The sequence below is a fragment of the Pelodiscus sinensis genome, chromosome 4, assembly GCF_052426305.1.
Source record: "Pelodiscus sinensis isolate ZL-2025 chromosome 4, ASM5242630v1, whole genome shotgun sequence".
Classification (NCBI taxonomy): Eukaryota; Metazoa; Chordata; order Testudines; family Trionychidae; genus Pelodiscus; species Pelodiscus sinensis.
This window is the reverse complement of record NC_143055.1, coordinates 22,536,592-22,551,739: the sequence shown is the minus strand read 5'-3', so window position 1 is coordinate 22,551,739 and position 15,148 is coordinate 22,536,592. Positions and strand designations below refer to the sequence as shown.

At 42.8% G+C, this 15,148-nt stretch overlaps 1 protein-coding gene across 5 annotated transcripts in view; it reads right to left on the bottom strand.

Annotated features, from left to right (window-relative positions):
- AFAP1 (actin filament associated protein 1) overlaps nucleotides 1-15,148 on the bottom strand; it is a 174,912-nt gene that overhangs the window by 82,713 nt on the left and 77,051 nt on the right. For all 5 annotated transcript variants that reach the window (XM_006128231.5, XM_006128235.5, XM_089777792.1 and 2 more), the window contains one exon: nucleotides 8,100-8,197. In XM_006128231.5, the coding sequence (XP_006128293.3) occupies nucleotides 8,100-8,197 (98 nt within the window). The remainder of the gene's footprint in view (nucleotides 1-8,099; nucleotides 8,198-15,148) is intronic.

Below are 15,148 nucleotides of genomic sequence, written 5' to 3'. Positions count from 1 at the left end.
TAGCATAATTTAAAAATAAACTGTTTAACAGAGTGTATAAGGGCTGGGGATAGCAAGTGATGGATAGGAGAATAGAGAGGGCGGGGCTGCAAGGAAGGGGCGGGGCGGTAGATCTTCACCTGTTCTGAGACTTAAAAAGTGATCTTGGGTGAAAAAAGGTTGGAGACCGCTGAGATAGAGAACATATTGTGAATACCCTTAGGAATGACGTATCTTGCAGAACTCCAGTTACTGTAGGTAAGTAACCTTCCTTCGAGAGCCAGTCCCTATAGGTATTCACTGTCAGTGATTCACAAGCAGTACTCACTGATGAGGAAGTGGATACATGCACCCATGCTGAACCACAGATTGTGGTGCCAAGAGGATGCATCAATTAAAGAAAATGGGACCGAAGCACAGTGTCTGGAAAAAGCATATAATGAGTTCCACGTTGCCGCTCTACATATTTCCTTTAAAGGAATAATTTGTAGACAAAACAAGAGGATGCACCTCTACAAACCAAAAGTCTCTGGACTGGCAACATCCAGAAAGATGACAGATGTTCCGGAATCAGAGAATCCTGGTGTGTTGGGTGGGGAGGGGAGCGAGGGAGGAAGATCAGAGGAGAGGGATCCAAAACCATCCAAAAACAAACGTGTGAGGAGGAGGGATGATGAGCTGGGATGGATGGTTCGGCCTTCGATTTACGTTAGAAGGTTTGGCAAAGGTGGAAGGTGGATACACGGATGTGTGGACTCTGGAGGACACTGGTGAATCAAATTAGTCCTAGCCACCAAGAATATACTAGGGCTACCACTGATGTGCCCTACGAGATCAGTGGTCCCCAAACTTTTCCTTTTGTGCCCACTCACCAGTAACAAGATGCATCTGCACCTCCCCTTGCCTGGCCAGGAGCAGTGTTATGGTTGGGTTGGGAGCCAGGGCCAGAAGCCTGGAGTTGAGAGTGAGGGATGGGAGCTGAGCTGTAGCTTGGACTGGGTTCTTGGCAGTGGCTGGGAGTGGAGGTCTGGGGCAGACCAGGGCTGGGTGCTGCTTCCTCCCCATCCCTCTAGTACGAGCTGGCCCAGACCATGCCTCATTTCTTGGACATTCTTCCATGCCCCCCGGGGGGCATACTCCACAGTCTGGGTACCACTACACTAGATCTTGGATTACAGCTCAAGGTAAGAGGGGAATGGAAAGGAAAATATACATCAGTAGCTCTGGCCACTAAACTAGAAAAGCATTCCCCCCCCGGAGTTGTGCCCCTGAGCAGAAGAGAAGCAAGAGGCTAGAAATTTCTTACTGAACTGGGACTCAAAAGGATTCTAAGATGGGAAGGCCCATTGCCAGAGGACTCTCTGTATCACTGAGCTGTGAAGCTCCTTCTCAAGGTCTCTGTGCAAATGCCTGCTAAGTCAGCTTGCTAAGGTATAAAGGGAAACAGTCCATTACGATTCTCAGGCAGTATCAACAGTCATGTGGACAAGTGTGATTAGTTGGATATACTGTATTTGGAATTTCAGAAAGCCTTTAACAAGGTGTCTCACCAAAGGCTTGTAAGAGAAGTAAAAAGCCCTGGGATAAAAGTGGAGGTCCTCTCATGGATCAGTAACAGGTTAAAAGACAGGACACAAAGGGTAAGGATAAATGGTTCGTTTTCACAATGGAGAGAGGTTAATAGTGGGGTCCACCAAGGATCAGTACTGGGAGCTGAGCTGTTCAACGTGCTCCTAAATAATTTGGGAAAAGAGGGTGAAGAGAGTGAACAGTCAGCTGGAAAAAATTGCAGATGATACAAAATTAGACTGTTAGGTCCAAAGCTGATGGCAAAGAAATATAAAAGGATCTCACTAAACTCAAAAATTGGGCAACAAAAAAGCAACAAATGGTATTCAATGTTAGTAAGTGTGAAGTAAAGGTTATTGGAAAACAATCTCAGCTACACATACAAAATGATGAGGTCTAATAATTAGTTATCATTCAAGAAAGAGATATTGGAGTCATCACGGATAGTACTCTCAATACATTTATTCAGAATACAGCAGCAGTCAAAAAGTCCAGCAAAATGTTGGGGACACTTAGGAAAAGGATCAGTTATAGAACAGTCAATATCATTATGCCATTATATAAATCCATGGTATACAAGCACCTTGAATACTACATGCATTTCTGGTTGCATCATCAAGAAATGGCACCTTAGAATTGGAAAAAAAATACAGAGAATGGCAACAAACATTTTTAGAAGGTATGAAATAGCTAGAGTAGACATGAAAAAGACTGGGACTATACAGCGTAAAAAAGAGACAACTAAGGGGGGACACGATAGAGGTCTATAAAATCATAAATGCTGTGGAGAAAGTGAATAGGGAAAGTTTTATTTACCCTTTCATAAACTCACGAGCCAGAGGTTACTCCATAAAATTAAAGGGCAGATGGAAATATATCCCAACACAACATACAGTCAAGCCAAAACTGTTTGCAGCGTGCAAAGCTCTCATCTTTTTTTGTCAAATCATTTTTATCTGTTTGAAATGTAGGAGTTTCAGTTAGGATGCCATGGGTTTATGGGACAGTATTGAAGGCAGGTCCCTCCCACCATCATTTTTTCCCTCTTCCGCCCAGCCAAGTATGCGAGGATGCACTTCAGTGGTTGATCAGTGGGGCTAAGTTAAGAAAATAGCAGATACAAGACACTGTCATTTTTCAATATTCCTCGATCCTAATATGAAAGCCTTATATTCCACAGGTGCATTGGGCATGCACAAACATCCTTTTACAACCTGGATTTCTCTTTACAGGTCCTGTTTAGAACTTTCAGTCACCGCCCACTGGCTCTTGCTGGCTCAGTTTCAAAGTCAATTCTTACAATATCTTCTAGCTATAATTCTGTTACTGCAGAATTCAAAAGAATTTAATTGCTGCAGAAATTGTTGACATTTAAGCCCTATTTATAGCTGACACCCCTGTATGGTTACTTAATTTTAACTACATTTAAACATTCGTGTAAGAGAGAGGAGAATCAGGCATATTTTGAACCTACATAAGACCATAGTTTGGTGGAAGTTTCTATGACCAATTTACTGAATAGAGCCTACATGAGTACTATCAAATAGTTGATTTTATGGAATTAGCACTTGAAGGCTACATTATCACAACTTTGCTGGCATGTGCATATACAGTGAAACCTTTGTTATCCAGCACTCTGTTAACCAGAAAACTTTGTTAACCGGCATTGCCCGCAGCCGCAATATTGACACATCTTCAGGCACACAGGCTTGGCTTGGTTTACCATGATTGGCTTAACAATTTTTTATTTAAGACGTACTAATCATCTTTAACTCAAAATAGAAATGTGAGACCAGCTGCCTCACACTACAAAACTACCACTATTAAAAACTTGAGTTTTAATATTATTGTCCATTGGTTTTTCTTAGGTTGATGGGACCCTCAGATAACCGGAATTTTTAGCTAACCGGAACACCCTAATCCATGAGGGTTTGTCTACACTACCCCGCTAGTTCGAACTAGCGGGGTAATGTAGGCATACCGCACTTGCAAATGAAGCCCGGGATTTGAACCAGGCCTATGTGCCTGAAGATGTGTCAATATTGCGGCTGCGGGCAATGCCGGTTAACAAAGTTTTCTGGTTAACAGAGTGCCGGATAACAAAGGTTTCACTGTATATGCACATGCCAGCAAAGTTGTGATAATGTAGCCTTCAAGTGCTAATTCCATAAAATCAACTATTTTATAGTACTCATGTAGGCTCTATTCAGTAAATTGGTCATAGAAACTTCCACACAGGTGAGTAGCTGCGAGGAATGGTGGGAGCTGGGAGTTCGGGAGGGGTTAAACACCACAGCCAGCTGACTGTGGCTTTCAGCTGAAAGAGGCTGCCCTGCGCTCCAGCTGATCGGCGGCTTCTCCTCTGCACCTGCCCACGTGGAGCTTGCTGCACCCTGGGCTGAGCGCCATGGCCAGCTGGGCGGGCAGCCACTTCTCTTCCTTCCAGCCCGGCTGCCCCGCGCTCATCCCAGGGAGGCTGCATCTAGCTCCAGCTGTGCTGGAGCAAGCTTCCCAGGCTGAGCGCAGGATCACAGATGCCCATGTGATGGACTGTATACGAGTACTCTGACAACCTAATGCATGGAAGTCCTAGGTGTTCTATCCCTGTCATGCTGTGGGCAATTTATGCTAGTCTTCCTCAGGATTACTTGAACAGCAGGACTACCAGAGTATTATTTCAATGCTTCACTGGAAAGAGTATTTTTAAAGCTGATGGACAGTGCTGCAGTGGTGGCATCCTAAAAGATAAACCAGCAGCATGTGAGCAAAACACAGAGCATTACTTTGTTACTCCACTGAGCAAGAACTGGTCTTTGCCTGTCCTTGTGTCTGCAGTTCAGGGATTGCAGGATACAGGCATGGATTAATGGGTGCTGCTAATAAAGAATCTTCCAGGTGTAAGTGCATGGAGTACAATAGCACCTATAGTGACCATGAAACTTGAAGAACTCCAGTTACTGAAAGGTAAGTAGCCTTCCATTTTAGCATGAGTACTTGAGTAGGTGTCGGTGTATATTTTCCAATCATAATGTTTGCACTAGGTCTCCTGTAACAGATTCTGTTGCTGTGGCAATATCATTAGTTGAAAGGACAGGCAAAGACCAGTTCTTGCTCAGTGGAGTAACAAAGTAATGCTCTGTGTTTTGCTCACATGCTGCTGGTGTATCTTTTCGAACGAGCGGGGATTTAAAAATGGCGGCGCCCCGCTTATGCAAATGAAGCCCGGGAAATTCAAATCCCGGGCTTCATTTGCAATTGCGGTATGCCTACATTACCCTCCTATTTCGAAATAGGAGGGTAGTGTAGACATACCCTGAGAGTGCTGGCTAACAGGTTTTACTGTATTGTTGTTGTGATTTTTCTTGTATATCTCTTAAATAGTTTCCACTGAATTTTATGTTATGCACTTCTTGTATGAAACAGCTTCTTTAGGTCAGCACACATCTTTGTTGAATACTGCCAGATTTTATGCATGAATTAATTATATGGTTATCACCAGGGCTCGACAAATTCTGGAAAACCCTACTCGCTAGACAAAAAAGGGACTTGCCACCCTCCCCCCCAAAAAGTGTTTTTTTTAATATTACAAATTCCTAATAAGACTAAGAACAGTAATTACTAATAAGTTATTAATAAATATCTTATAAACCTCTACCTTTTCCCTCTGATGCCATGTCTCCTCCCCTTGCTCCATCAACTCCCCTGGTGCCTGCTGCTTCCCAACCCCTCACCCTCCGCTGCTGTCCTGACTCCTGCCCTTCTCACTGTCCTCAGGCTTCCTGAGACCTGTCCCCCTCCACCAGCCCTTCTCTCCCCCCTGTGCCCACTCCTCCAGTAGCCCCACTCTGATCTGATCCTCGTCCCCTCTCCTAAAACCTCCCTCTACACATCTGCCCTGCCTCTCTCCTCCGGTGATGGTTCCTCTCCTGCAGGTGTCTGCCCTTCTGCTTCAACCCCAGAATCCCCTGGCACCTGCACCCTCCTAGTGCCTCCCCCTTCCCTCACTGCCCCTGCCGCCTTTGCTCTCTTTTTCCCTGATGCCCACCCCTTCACCACCCTCTGCCCCCATTCTCCTCATGCCCCTGTGCCCTCACACATGCCTTGCTCTTTCCCTGCCTTCCTCATGCCGACCCCTTCTTTCTAGCCTTCTCCCAGCACCTCCCCCTCCAGGCCCCAGTGCCCTTATCTTCTCCTCTCCCAGCATCACCCTGTCTCCCCTCCCACTGACACCTCCCCTCCTGCCCTTTACCTCATTGTCTGCACTTGGCTCCCTTGCATTTGTCTCCTGCACCCCTGTCCCTTGATGCCTTCCTCCTCCTCCTCCTCCCCCCCTCCCCTCAGCACAAGTCCCTCCCCACAGTCCAGTCCAGTCCAGCCCAGCCCAGCCCCTTCCCTTTCCCCTCCCCCAGGGCCAGCTCTAAGTTTTTTGCTGCCCCAAGCAAAACATTCCCTCCCCTTTTTTGTTGTCTTTTACACATTTGCATTTTGCAATGGGTTTTTGTTTGTTTCTTTGTTTTCATTTTTGTCCCGGCATTTTAGCCCTATAAATAGCAAATAGCATTTTCATTTGTTTTTTTCCATAAAGGCAAAGGCGCTTCAAGTGAACTCCCCCTTTCACTCCCTGCTGGGTCATAGCAGCCTTTTCCCTGGCCTGTCCAGCCCCTCTCTATGGACAAGCACCCCTCACTCCTGACCCACAGGGGAAACAGGATGCAGGGACAGCACAGAGTCAGAGCGGTGCAGGCAACGGGGGAGGGTACAGGGGTGGCGCGGGGAATGGGAGGCACAGAGCCAGAGGGACGCAGGGTGCAGTGGAGGCACGGGGAATGGGACGCTGGGAATGGGAGGGGCAGAGGGATCGGGGACTAGAGGCAGTGCAGGGAACAGGCAGCACAGAGCTGGGGGGCAGGGATCGGAGGGGAGCAGGGTGCAAGGGCAGCGCAGAGCCAGAGAGTCGCAGGGAAGAGGGAGAGCAGAAGGTCCGGGGTACAGGGTAGCAGGGTGCAGGGGAGGCATGGGGAACGGGCGGCGCAGAGACCAAGGGGCGCAGGGCGGGTGCAGCGAGCCGGGTGGTCAGCTGGGAGCAGTCTCTCACCGGCGAGGGGATTGGGGCCATGGCAGGACTGGAACCAGCGGGGCCTGGTTGCGCTGTAGCCAGCTCCCGGGGCCACGCAGCCAGAGCCGAGCTGCTGCGGCCCTTTAAAATCAGCGGGGCCATGTCACGCCAGCGTCCTGGCATCTGCCGCCATCTCGCCCAGGCCCCGCCTCCTCGTGCCGGAGCTGCACACAGGCAGCCCGGTGCTGAGAATCACTGCACTTCCCCCTTCCCAGCGGCGCTCCACTCCTCCGACCGGCGGATCGGATGGGGCCAGCCACCCATAGTGCGGGCTTTGGCCAGCCCGTCACAACCGCCCGCTGGGCCAGTCCACCCCTGCACTCACCAACTGATAAAATCTACTCACCACGGGCGAGCGGGCGAGTGCATTTGTCAAGCCCTGGTTATCACTAGCAAATATTCTTGGCTTGAGAAAATCCGCAGTTATATTAGATAGCATTTTTAAAAATTCTGTTTCTAAACATAAGCTGAAACACTGAGAGCAGTTAAGAAGAAACTATTCCTGTTACCAGGTAATTCCAAAATTGTCCATTATAAGGATTCTTACACCTTCCTCTGAAACATTTGAACTGTCCACCATCTCATGACCAATAATGGAGAAGGTGGCTCATTGGAGTGATGCAGTAAACCAATGGATGTAACTGCCTTATAGAATAAGTAAAACAACAACGGTAATCATATAATTTATTAAAGAACATGCTGAAGTAATCTAGTCGGTCTTTCATACCTTGAATTCGGCATTGCAGGCTAAACACTGATACTTTTATAAGTGTGTATCCTGAATGGGGAATCATCTAATACCTTTCTACATCAATATTTAGGAAGTTGAAGTAGTAAGCAGCAGCACAATTTATTAATAATTAATCCCCTCTATTATTAGTACTAAAGTTGTGGTCAAAACAATGCAGATTCATTGCTAGGAACCTACTTACATTATTTTTTCTTCTAAGCTATTATCAAGTCAATAATAAGGAATGACTAAAAACTTGTTTATAATTAGTCCACTTTTCAGCAAAACAGCGGCTTCCAGCTGGATGACTTTCAGTGCAGACCTTAGTGAAGCTGTTATAAAATCTATAAACATCACTGGAAACTTAAAATTTTACTCCTTCAGGGAATTTCCTGCTCTAGAAAGTGAACTGCATTGAACAGCATTAAAATTCTTTCTTCCCCTGCAATCCGGGTTGAATTTAGGACTTTTAGGCCTGTGTTTTGTTAACCTTGCGGAAAAGCAGAGTAGCTTTCTTTTCTTTTCTTTTCTTTTCTTTTCTTTTCTTTTCTTTTCTTTTCTTTTCTTTTCTTTTCTTTTCTTTTCTTTTCTTTTCTTTTCTTTTCTTTTCTTTTCTTTTCTTTGTTAACAGTTATCACAACAATAGTAAGGAAATATTTTTCTAAAGACAATTAAATTTTAAGTACAATTTAAATTAACACTTACCAGCCATTGCTGAGGTATCTCTGGTAGAGGCATCTGAGGTGGGGCAGGCAAACTATTGGAAACTTCTTGTTTCTGAACATGTTCTTTTATTTCAAAACCTGCAGGGGGAAAAAAAACCCATGATACATAAAGACAGTTAGCCAAAAGACTAAAATGGGAAATTACTCCACTATATTTTCACCCAGTCTGGTTGCTCTTCATTTCAAAGAGCTTCTGAAACATTTTTACCTCCACATTTGTTTTTAGCATTAAAAAAACCCAAAAAAACCTAACAATAGAAATTCTATTCGTCCATCTTCGGAAATGGCAGAGTTTGCAGAATGTGGAAGTCCAGGACACAACTTTCTCTGTTGGCCTCATTCCCATTCCTGAGATCATAAATGGATTCCAAAACCAAACTCTCTTAATGACTCAAAACATAACTTAATAGGATTCATGCTATAAATTAAAGTTTCTAATTAAATAGAATAATTCATGCTCATCCACCTTACTATATTGTGGGGGAGGAAAAATCCAGTCTTCTGAACACTAAATACAGACAAGCTACACAGGAAATAGTTCTAGATAAACTGGGGGGAAATCAGAAATTAAGGGATCCAAATCAGTGGTTCTCAAACAAAGGCATGGGTATCTCCTATGGATATGCAACAGTTTTCTGGGGGTAGATCAACTCATCTAGATATTTGTCTAGTTTTACAGTTGGCTACATAAAAAACACGAACAAAATCAGTACAAACTAAAATGCCATACAATTACTTGTTTATACTGTTATGTATAATATACACTGAAATGTAAGTACAATTATATATTCCAATCAATTGATTTTTATAGTGACATGGTATCAGTGAGAAAGTCAGCAATTTTTTCAGTATTAATGTGCTGCAACACTTTTGTATTTTTATATCTGATTTTGCAAGCAAGTACTTTTTAAGCGAGCTGGAATTTGGGATACACCAGACAATCAGACGCCTAAAAGTCCGAGAGCCACTGATCTACATATCCAGAGTTGGAACAACAAACTAGACATCTAATAGTTAAAAGGTTCTTGCTGTTTTGCAAGAGGAAGATACAGAAGATGGGGATGTCCCAGTGCAGTAAAGAGGGTGCCTTCAGCCTTCATTTACCAAGCTAGAAGATGTTAACAAAATAAATTATTAGAATAGAGTTGCACAGAAGTTTTGCCATCCCAAGGACTTTCTTCTTTTACATGGTTCTCAATTTTTGTTATGAGGAGCAATGATTTCCATAAGATCTAACAATAAAGTTTCATTAGTGCCACTTCCCCTGGAAAAAACAGAGAAGAGAACCTGAAAGTGGAAAGGATGTTGAGTATGAAAACTGTGTTCTGAGGCTCCTGCCAGTCACTCTTGCCTGTTAGTCATAAAGGAAGAACTACTCAGTAAATTAATTTGAATCCCAGTCACACTCTCTGAACAGGAACATCGTATAGTTAATCAAAAAAAAATCTCCTTGGGACACTAAGGTTGATTTCTTCAATGTTATGGCATAAATTCAAATTCAATCAATAGAGTTGCATTGTCCTTACTTCAGGGCTGAATTTAGTTCTTCCCTTTCATTTTTACATACATATTTATAGAACCAAATCTTTGTCTGAAGCCATACAACCCCAAAAGTGTAATCAATGATTAAATGCTTGTCCTAACATTGTAGTCTCAATAGGTGTGAAGTAATAGATGGAAAAAACAATGCTGATAAAAGAGACTATGACTGGGGCAGAAGAGCTGCTAAAACAATGAGGAATCCTGTGTTACCTTGAAGATTAACAGATTCATTCCGGCACGAGCTTTCATGGGTAAAACCCAGTTCGTCAGATGCATGACCAGAAATAATATTGTTCAGTTTGGTTACAGAGAGAGTCCTTTGGAAGCCATTCAAATAAAGGTATACAGAGAACAGATCACTTTAAGATAGAGGCTATAAATGGACTGTTAAAACCACAGTTCTCCCCTACTACAAAAAGAACCTTAACCAATATATTTTCTGCATCCAATACTAGAGGGCCATTTTTATTAATTTTCTTAATATGATGAATAACGTTCCATGTTAATTAAATATTATAAATTGCAGCTTTCCCTGGAATGAAGCCAGGTACTTGGTTTCCTAAACTTTTTGCTAATAGTCTGTTGTCTACATTGGTTAGTAATGCTGGCCGGTATAATCTACAGTCCTCTGGATTTTTATCTTTTTTCAAAAGTATGGTTATACTGGCTTCCAGACAAGAATGAAACTATTTTCTTTGTTCAAGGGTGTGACTTAACATTTGAAGTATTCAAGGCACCAGAAGCTCCTGTAAAGATTTATAGGCCTTGTGCTGACAGTGTCCAGGCCATGGTATCTGCCATTTGGAAACTCCTTTGTAGCATTCCTAGTTTCAACTGCTGGTATCACAGTTCCAGTTCAACTTTTTAATTTTAGCAATCTCCAGGATATTTTTAGCTTTTACAAAATGTATGTTGTAACACTGTTCCTGAAGCTTAAAAGGGGATTTTTGTAGAACTTAGTATGTCTGTTAATTTTCTTTGATCAGTTGCTTTATTTTTCTTCTATTCCAATGACCAGTATAATGATTGGGAAATAGTTGAATGACATATTTTGAAAGCCTGCAAATGTGATTACAGAGTGCATTTTTAGCAATATTGTGCCACAACTGACATGTGTTTTTTTTCCTGTGGGGAATGGATAATATACCATATTTTCACTATATGATAAATGAACCCTTTCCATTTTAAAAGTTCCACATCAATTTGCTATTTTGATTTACGCATATTTATAAAAACATATATCAAAAGGCAACGTTAAGATAATGAGATATTTTAATTAGAATAGGATGACATTAAAGTGGGGAAATTATTATAAAATACTACAGAGTCTTCTTCCTTTTCTCCCTCTCCCCCCAATGGACTGATTTAAATCAAGAGCAATTTAAATAATTTAAAAGCACCCAAAAAAAAAAAAAAAAAAATCACTGATTTAAATCGTTTCCCATTGATACTTCTTCACATAGTTCTTCAAACAACAGTGCAAATCTCATACTAAAACATGTTATTTTACAGCCCAGAACAGCATTTTACAATAGCATTTTAGGCGGGCAGCCACCACCAGCCTAAGAGGGTGTACATTAGAGATGTTACATTTCAATTAATTGACTAATCGAATAGTCAATGCAATCTGCATTGACTATTCGATTAGTCCATAAAGGCACGTCCGCCTTTGAAGTGTAGCAACAGCCCCAGGGTTTTTCAAAGGCGAAAGCACTGCGGGGAACATGGGGCCAGCCCCCCACTGGCCCTGTGATCCCTGCGGCATGTCAAAGCAGCAGCGCCACGTGAAGCCCAGGGTCAGTTGGGGACTTAGAGACAGCGGTCGCGGGGGGTGTGTGACTAATCGACTACCGTGTTGACCGTCCGATAAGCATTTGCTTATTGGATAGTCAACTACTTGACTAGTCGTTCACATCCCTAGTGTATGTTGTGTAAATTTTTTAGACAACTTGATTTTTACTAATGTAGGAAATAATACATAATACTCATTAGCAGCACATTAGGAATCTTAAGAACTAAATATACACACACACACACACACACACACACACACACTTCAAGTAAACTGTATATGTTACATAAATGTTTCAAATTCACTATTGCAGTAGGCTCCTGTGTTGCTGGCTGACAGCTACCCTTGAAATCTTTTTTAATTTTCAAATTTTATTAATTCTAACAGACACGCCCTTAGAATACTAAAAGTACAGTGTCCTTAAAACTTCTACAACCAGCTCTCATCTGTTCCACTCCCACTGTCATTTGGTGCAAATCTGATTCCAAGTTACCAAAAATTCTAAGACTGATTATGCTTAGAGTGCACATATTTTTGCAGTAAGCCCCACTGAAAACAAGTATAAAATGGGGTTATTTTGGGAAAGCTGAATTATGCTGAAGTAAAATAGGGAACAGACATATGGCATGACCATTATGATCTGTGACCAGGATATTCCAAAATAAGGGGCATGTATTATATAATATAAAATAAGAAACTGACAGTGGCAAGTGGAAACTCTAGATTTCTCTTACTGCAGCTTTCTGTAGTGTACACTAATTTAAGAAGTCATAAGGATTAGCTATACATTTTTTTTTCTTTGCAGCATACAACATAGCGAACAGCTTGGAAATTTACTTGTTAAATTACACATATACTAAAGGTTTGGAGACAGTCTTGAAGAATGAAGCATTGCAAAGTTGATCCACATTGTTCTTCAGATGTAACCACATCATTTTCTCCCAAAAAGTAATTTTTCTTATGTTTCATTCTTGCAAGCAGACCCTACATTTTCTTCTTAAATTACTTACACTTGACAAGTTTTCCCTTTATTACCCAGGGAACTAACATCTTCAAAATATTAACAGATAGAGTCTCTCATATCCAGAAGCCATAACAGTTTTTCTGTGGCAAAAGTGGTGGGGAACATTGGTACTATGCGTGTGCTGAATAACTTTTCCTTTTTTCTTTTCAGACCACTCCACTGTTCCTTTCTAGTCTGCTTCCTACTTTTCTATATGTTTTCTCTCTGTCTTAAACAACATCTTAACTAACTTTGCCATGGTTGGCCCTGATCCACCACCACATAAGCACAGAACAAAACCAATCCTATCTAGTCTGTGTTTGTCTTTGCACATGTTAGTCTGCTGAGAAATTGAAAGCCCAGAATGTTCAAGAAGCAAGAGCTGGTTGTTAGGCTGGACATACTTGAACCATTAATTCATTTTATGAGACTGTAAGAATAGATGTACCATATTTGTCATAAGATTTTTTTAAAAAAATCTGAATAATTTTTAACTATTCTGTTCCCCGCCCTCCAAAAAGAATTTTCTCAGGTTGAAAAAATACCCTGGGGAAAGAATGGCATCTGATGAGAGGTTCAGACCCAGGTGTTGAAACTTGCTGCGCCACGAGGGTATCCGAGTCCAGGCTCCAGCCTGAGCATCTACACTGCTGGTTTTACCCCCAAGCCTAAGTCAGCTGACACAGGATGCTGCTGCAGCTCTTTCCTCGCTGTGTAGTCACTTACTAAGGCCGTGTCCAGACTCAGGGGTTTTTTCGGGAAAAGTAGCCTTTTCCCGAAAAAACTTCCCCTGCGTCCAGACTCAAGCCGCGTTCTTTCGAAATTATTTCGAAAGAACGCGGCTTTTCTTTCGATGGCAGTAAACCTCGTTTCACGAGGAAGAACGCCTTCCTTCGAAAGTTCCTCTTTCGAAGAAAGGCGTTCTTCAATGTAAAGAGGCCGTCTTCGAAAGAGAGCATCCAGACTCGCTGGGTGCTCTCTTTCGAAAAAGCGGATTTTTCTTTCGAAAGATCCGCCTGCAGTCTAGACGCGATCTTTCGAAAGATGCTCTTTCGAAAGATGCTTTCGAAAGAGCATCTTTCGAAAGAAGCCTGCAGTCTAGACATAGCCTAAGACTGGCTTCTTTTTGTGGAAATTACAAAGGAAAGGAGTTGGCAAGAAAACAAAACACAGACACATCTCTAGAGCCCCAACCATAGGTATTCTTGTTTGCTACCCAAGATCCATAAACCTGAAAGTCCTGGATGTCCCACCATCTCAGGAATTCCAGTATCAGAGGGGTAGCCGTGTTAGTCTGGATCTGCAAAAGAGACAAGGAGTCCTGTGGCACCTTATAGTCTAACAGATGTATTGGAGCATAAGCTTTCGTGGGCAAAGACCCACTTCACATCTGATGAATTGGGTCTTTTCCAACAAAAGCTTATGCTCCAATACATCTGTTAGTCTATAAGGTGCTACAGGACTCCTTGTCGCTTTTGCATCTCAGGAATTAGCACTCCTACTGCAGGGCTGTCCAACTATGTGGACTCTCTCCTCATACCCTACGCTACCAGCATTCCAAATTATCTTCAAGAAACCACTGACTTCCTGAGGAAGCTACAGAGTATCAGTAATCTTCATAAAAACACTGTCAAAGGCACCAGGGACGTAGAAGCTCTCTACACCAATATTCCACGAGGATGGACTACAAGCTGTCAGGAACAGTATCCCTGATGATGCCATGGCACACTTGGTGGCTCAGCTTTGCGATTTTGTCCTCACTCACAACAATTTCCAATTTGGGGACTGTCATGGCTCCTTCCCCACTCTGGCATGATAAATGCAGAAATGGGGGCCAGCAAGTGTACCCCAAAACCTTATCTACCAGGCTTTGGTATAAAACTTCCCCCATAATCTTAAAACCCTAGATTTTGGGAATAAAACTTCCACTGCCACCACCTAAATATTAATAAAGAAATCAGGGGAAAGATCATTTGGGAAATCTCACCCCTATTATAAAAATCAGGACACACAATTAACCAATCCCAGATTAATAAAAATAAAAGAGAAAGAACTTTTATTATTACAACAATATTCCTGTTGCAAGTATAATGACTAGATGGAAAGGTAACAAAATATACTCATGGAGAAACTCCATTGGCCTAGAACTTAGTTACAAAGAAAAGCCAAAACATATTTTAAAAAGTGCACAGACATCAGATCCCATACCCAAACCATAAAACAAGAAAACCTTTATCTAAACTTTACCCTACTTACAGAAAGTGAAGAATTGTTTCTTGGAGAGAGACATGTTTGTCTCTCTCTGTAGCTGCAGAGAAACTCACACAGAGACAAAAGAGGGGAAAAAACCAAATTCCTTTGTTCCAGTTCGAAAGTCCTACCTACATTCCTATTGGCCACTCCACCTGGCTAGGTGTAGTTAACCCCTTAGTCCCCAGGCTGCTGGCTGACATTGGCCCTACACTAGGGATGTAAAAGAGTAGTCGAATAGTCAACGTTGGGTACTCAAGTTAACTACCCGCCTTTCCAAGGGGGAGGGTGAATACAGCAGGAGCCAATGCTGTGGGGAGCCAGCTTAAAAGCCAGTTCCCCCAGCATGGTCTCTGCAGTGTGGGGTGGGTGTTGGGGGGGGGGGGGGGGAGGAGGAGAAGGACACTGGGCCTCTGCCTTTGAAATGTAGCAAGAGCCACAG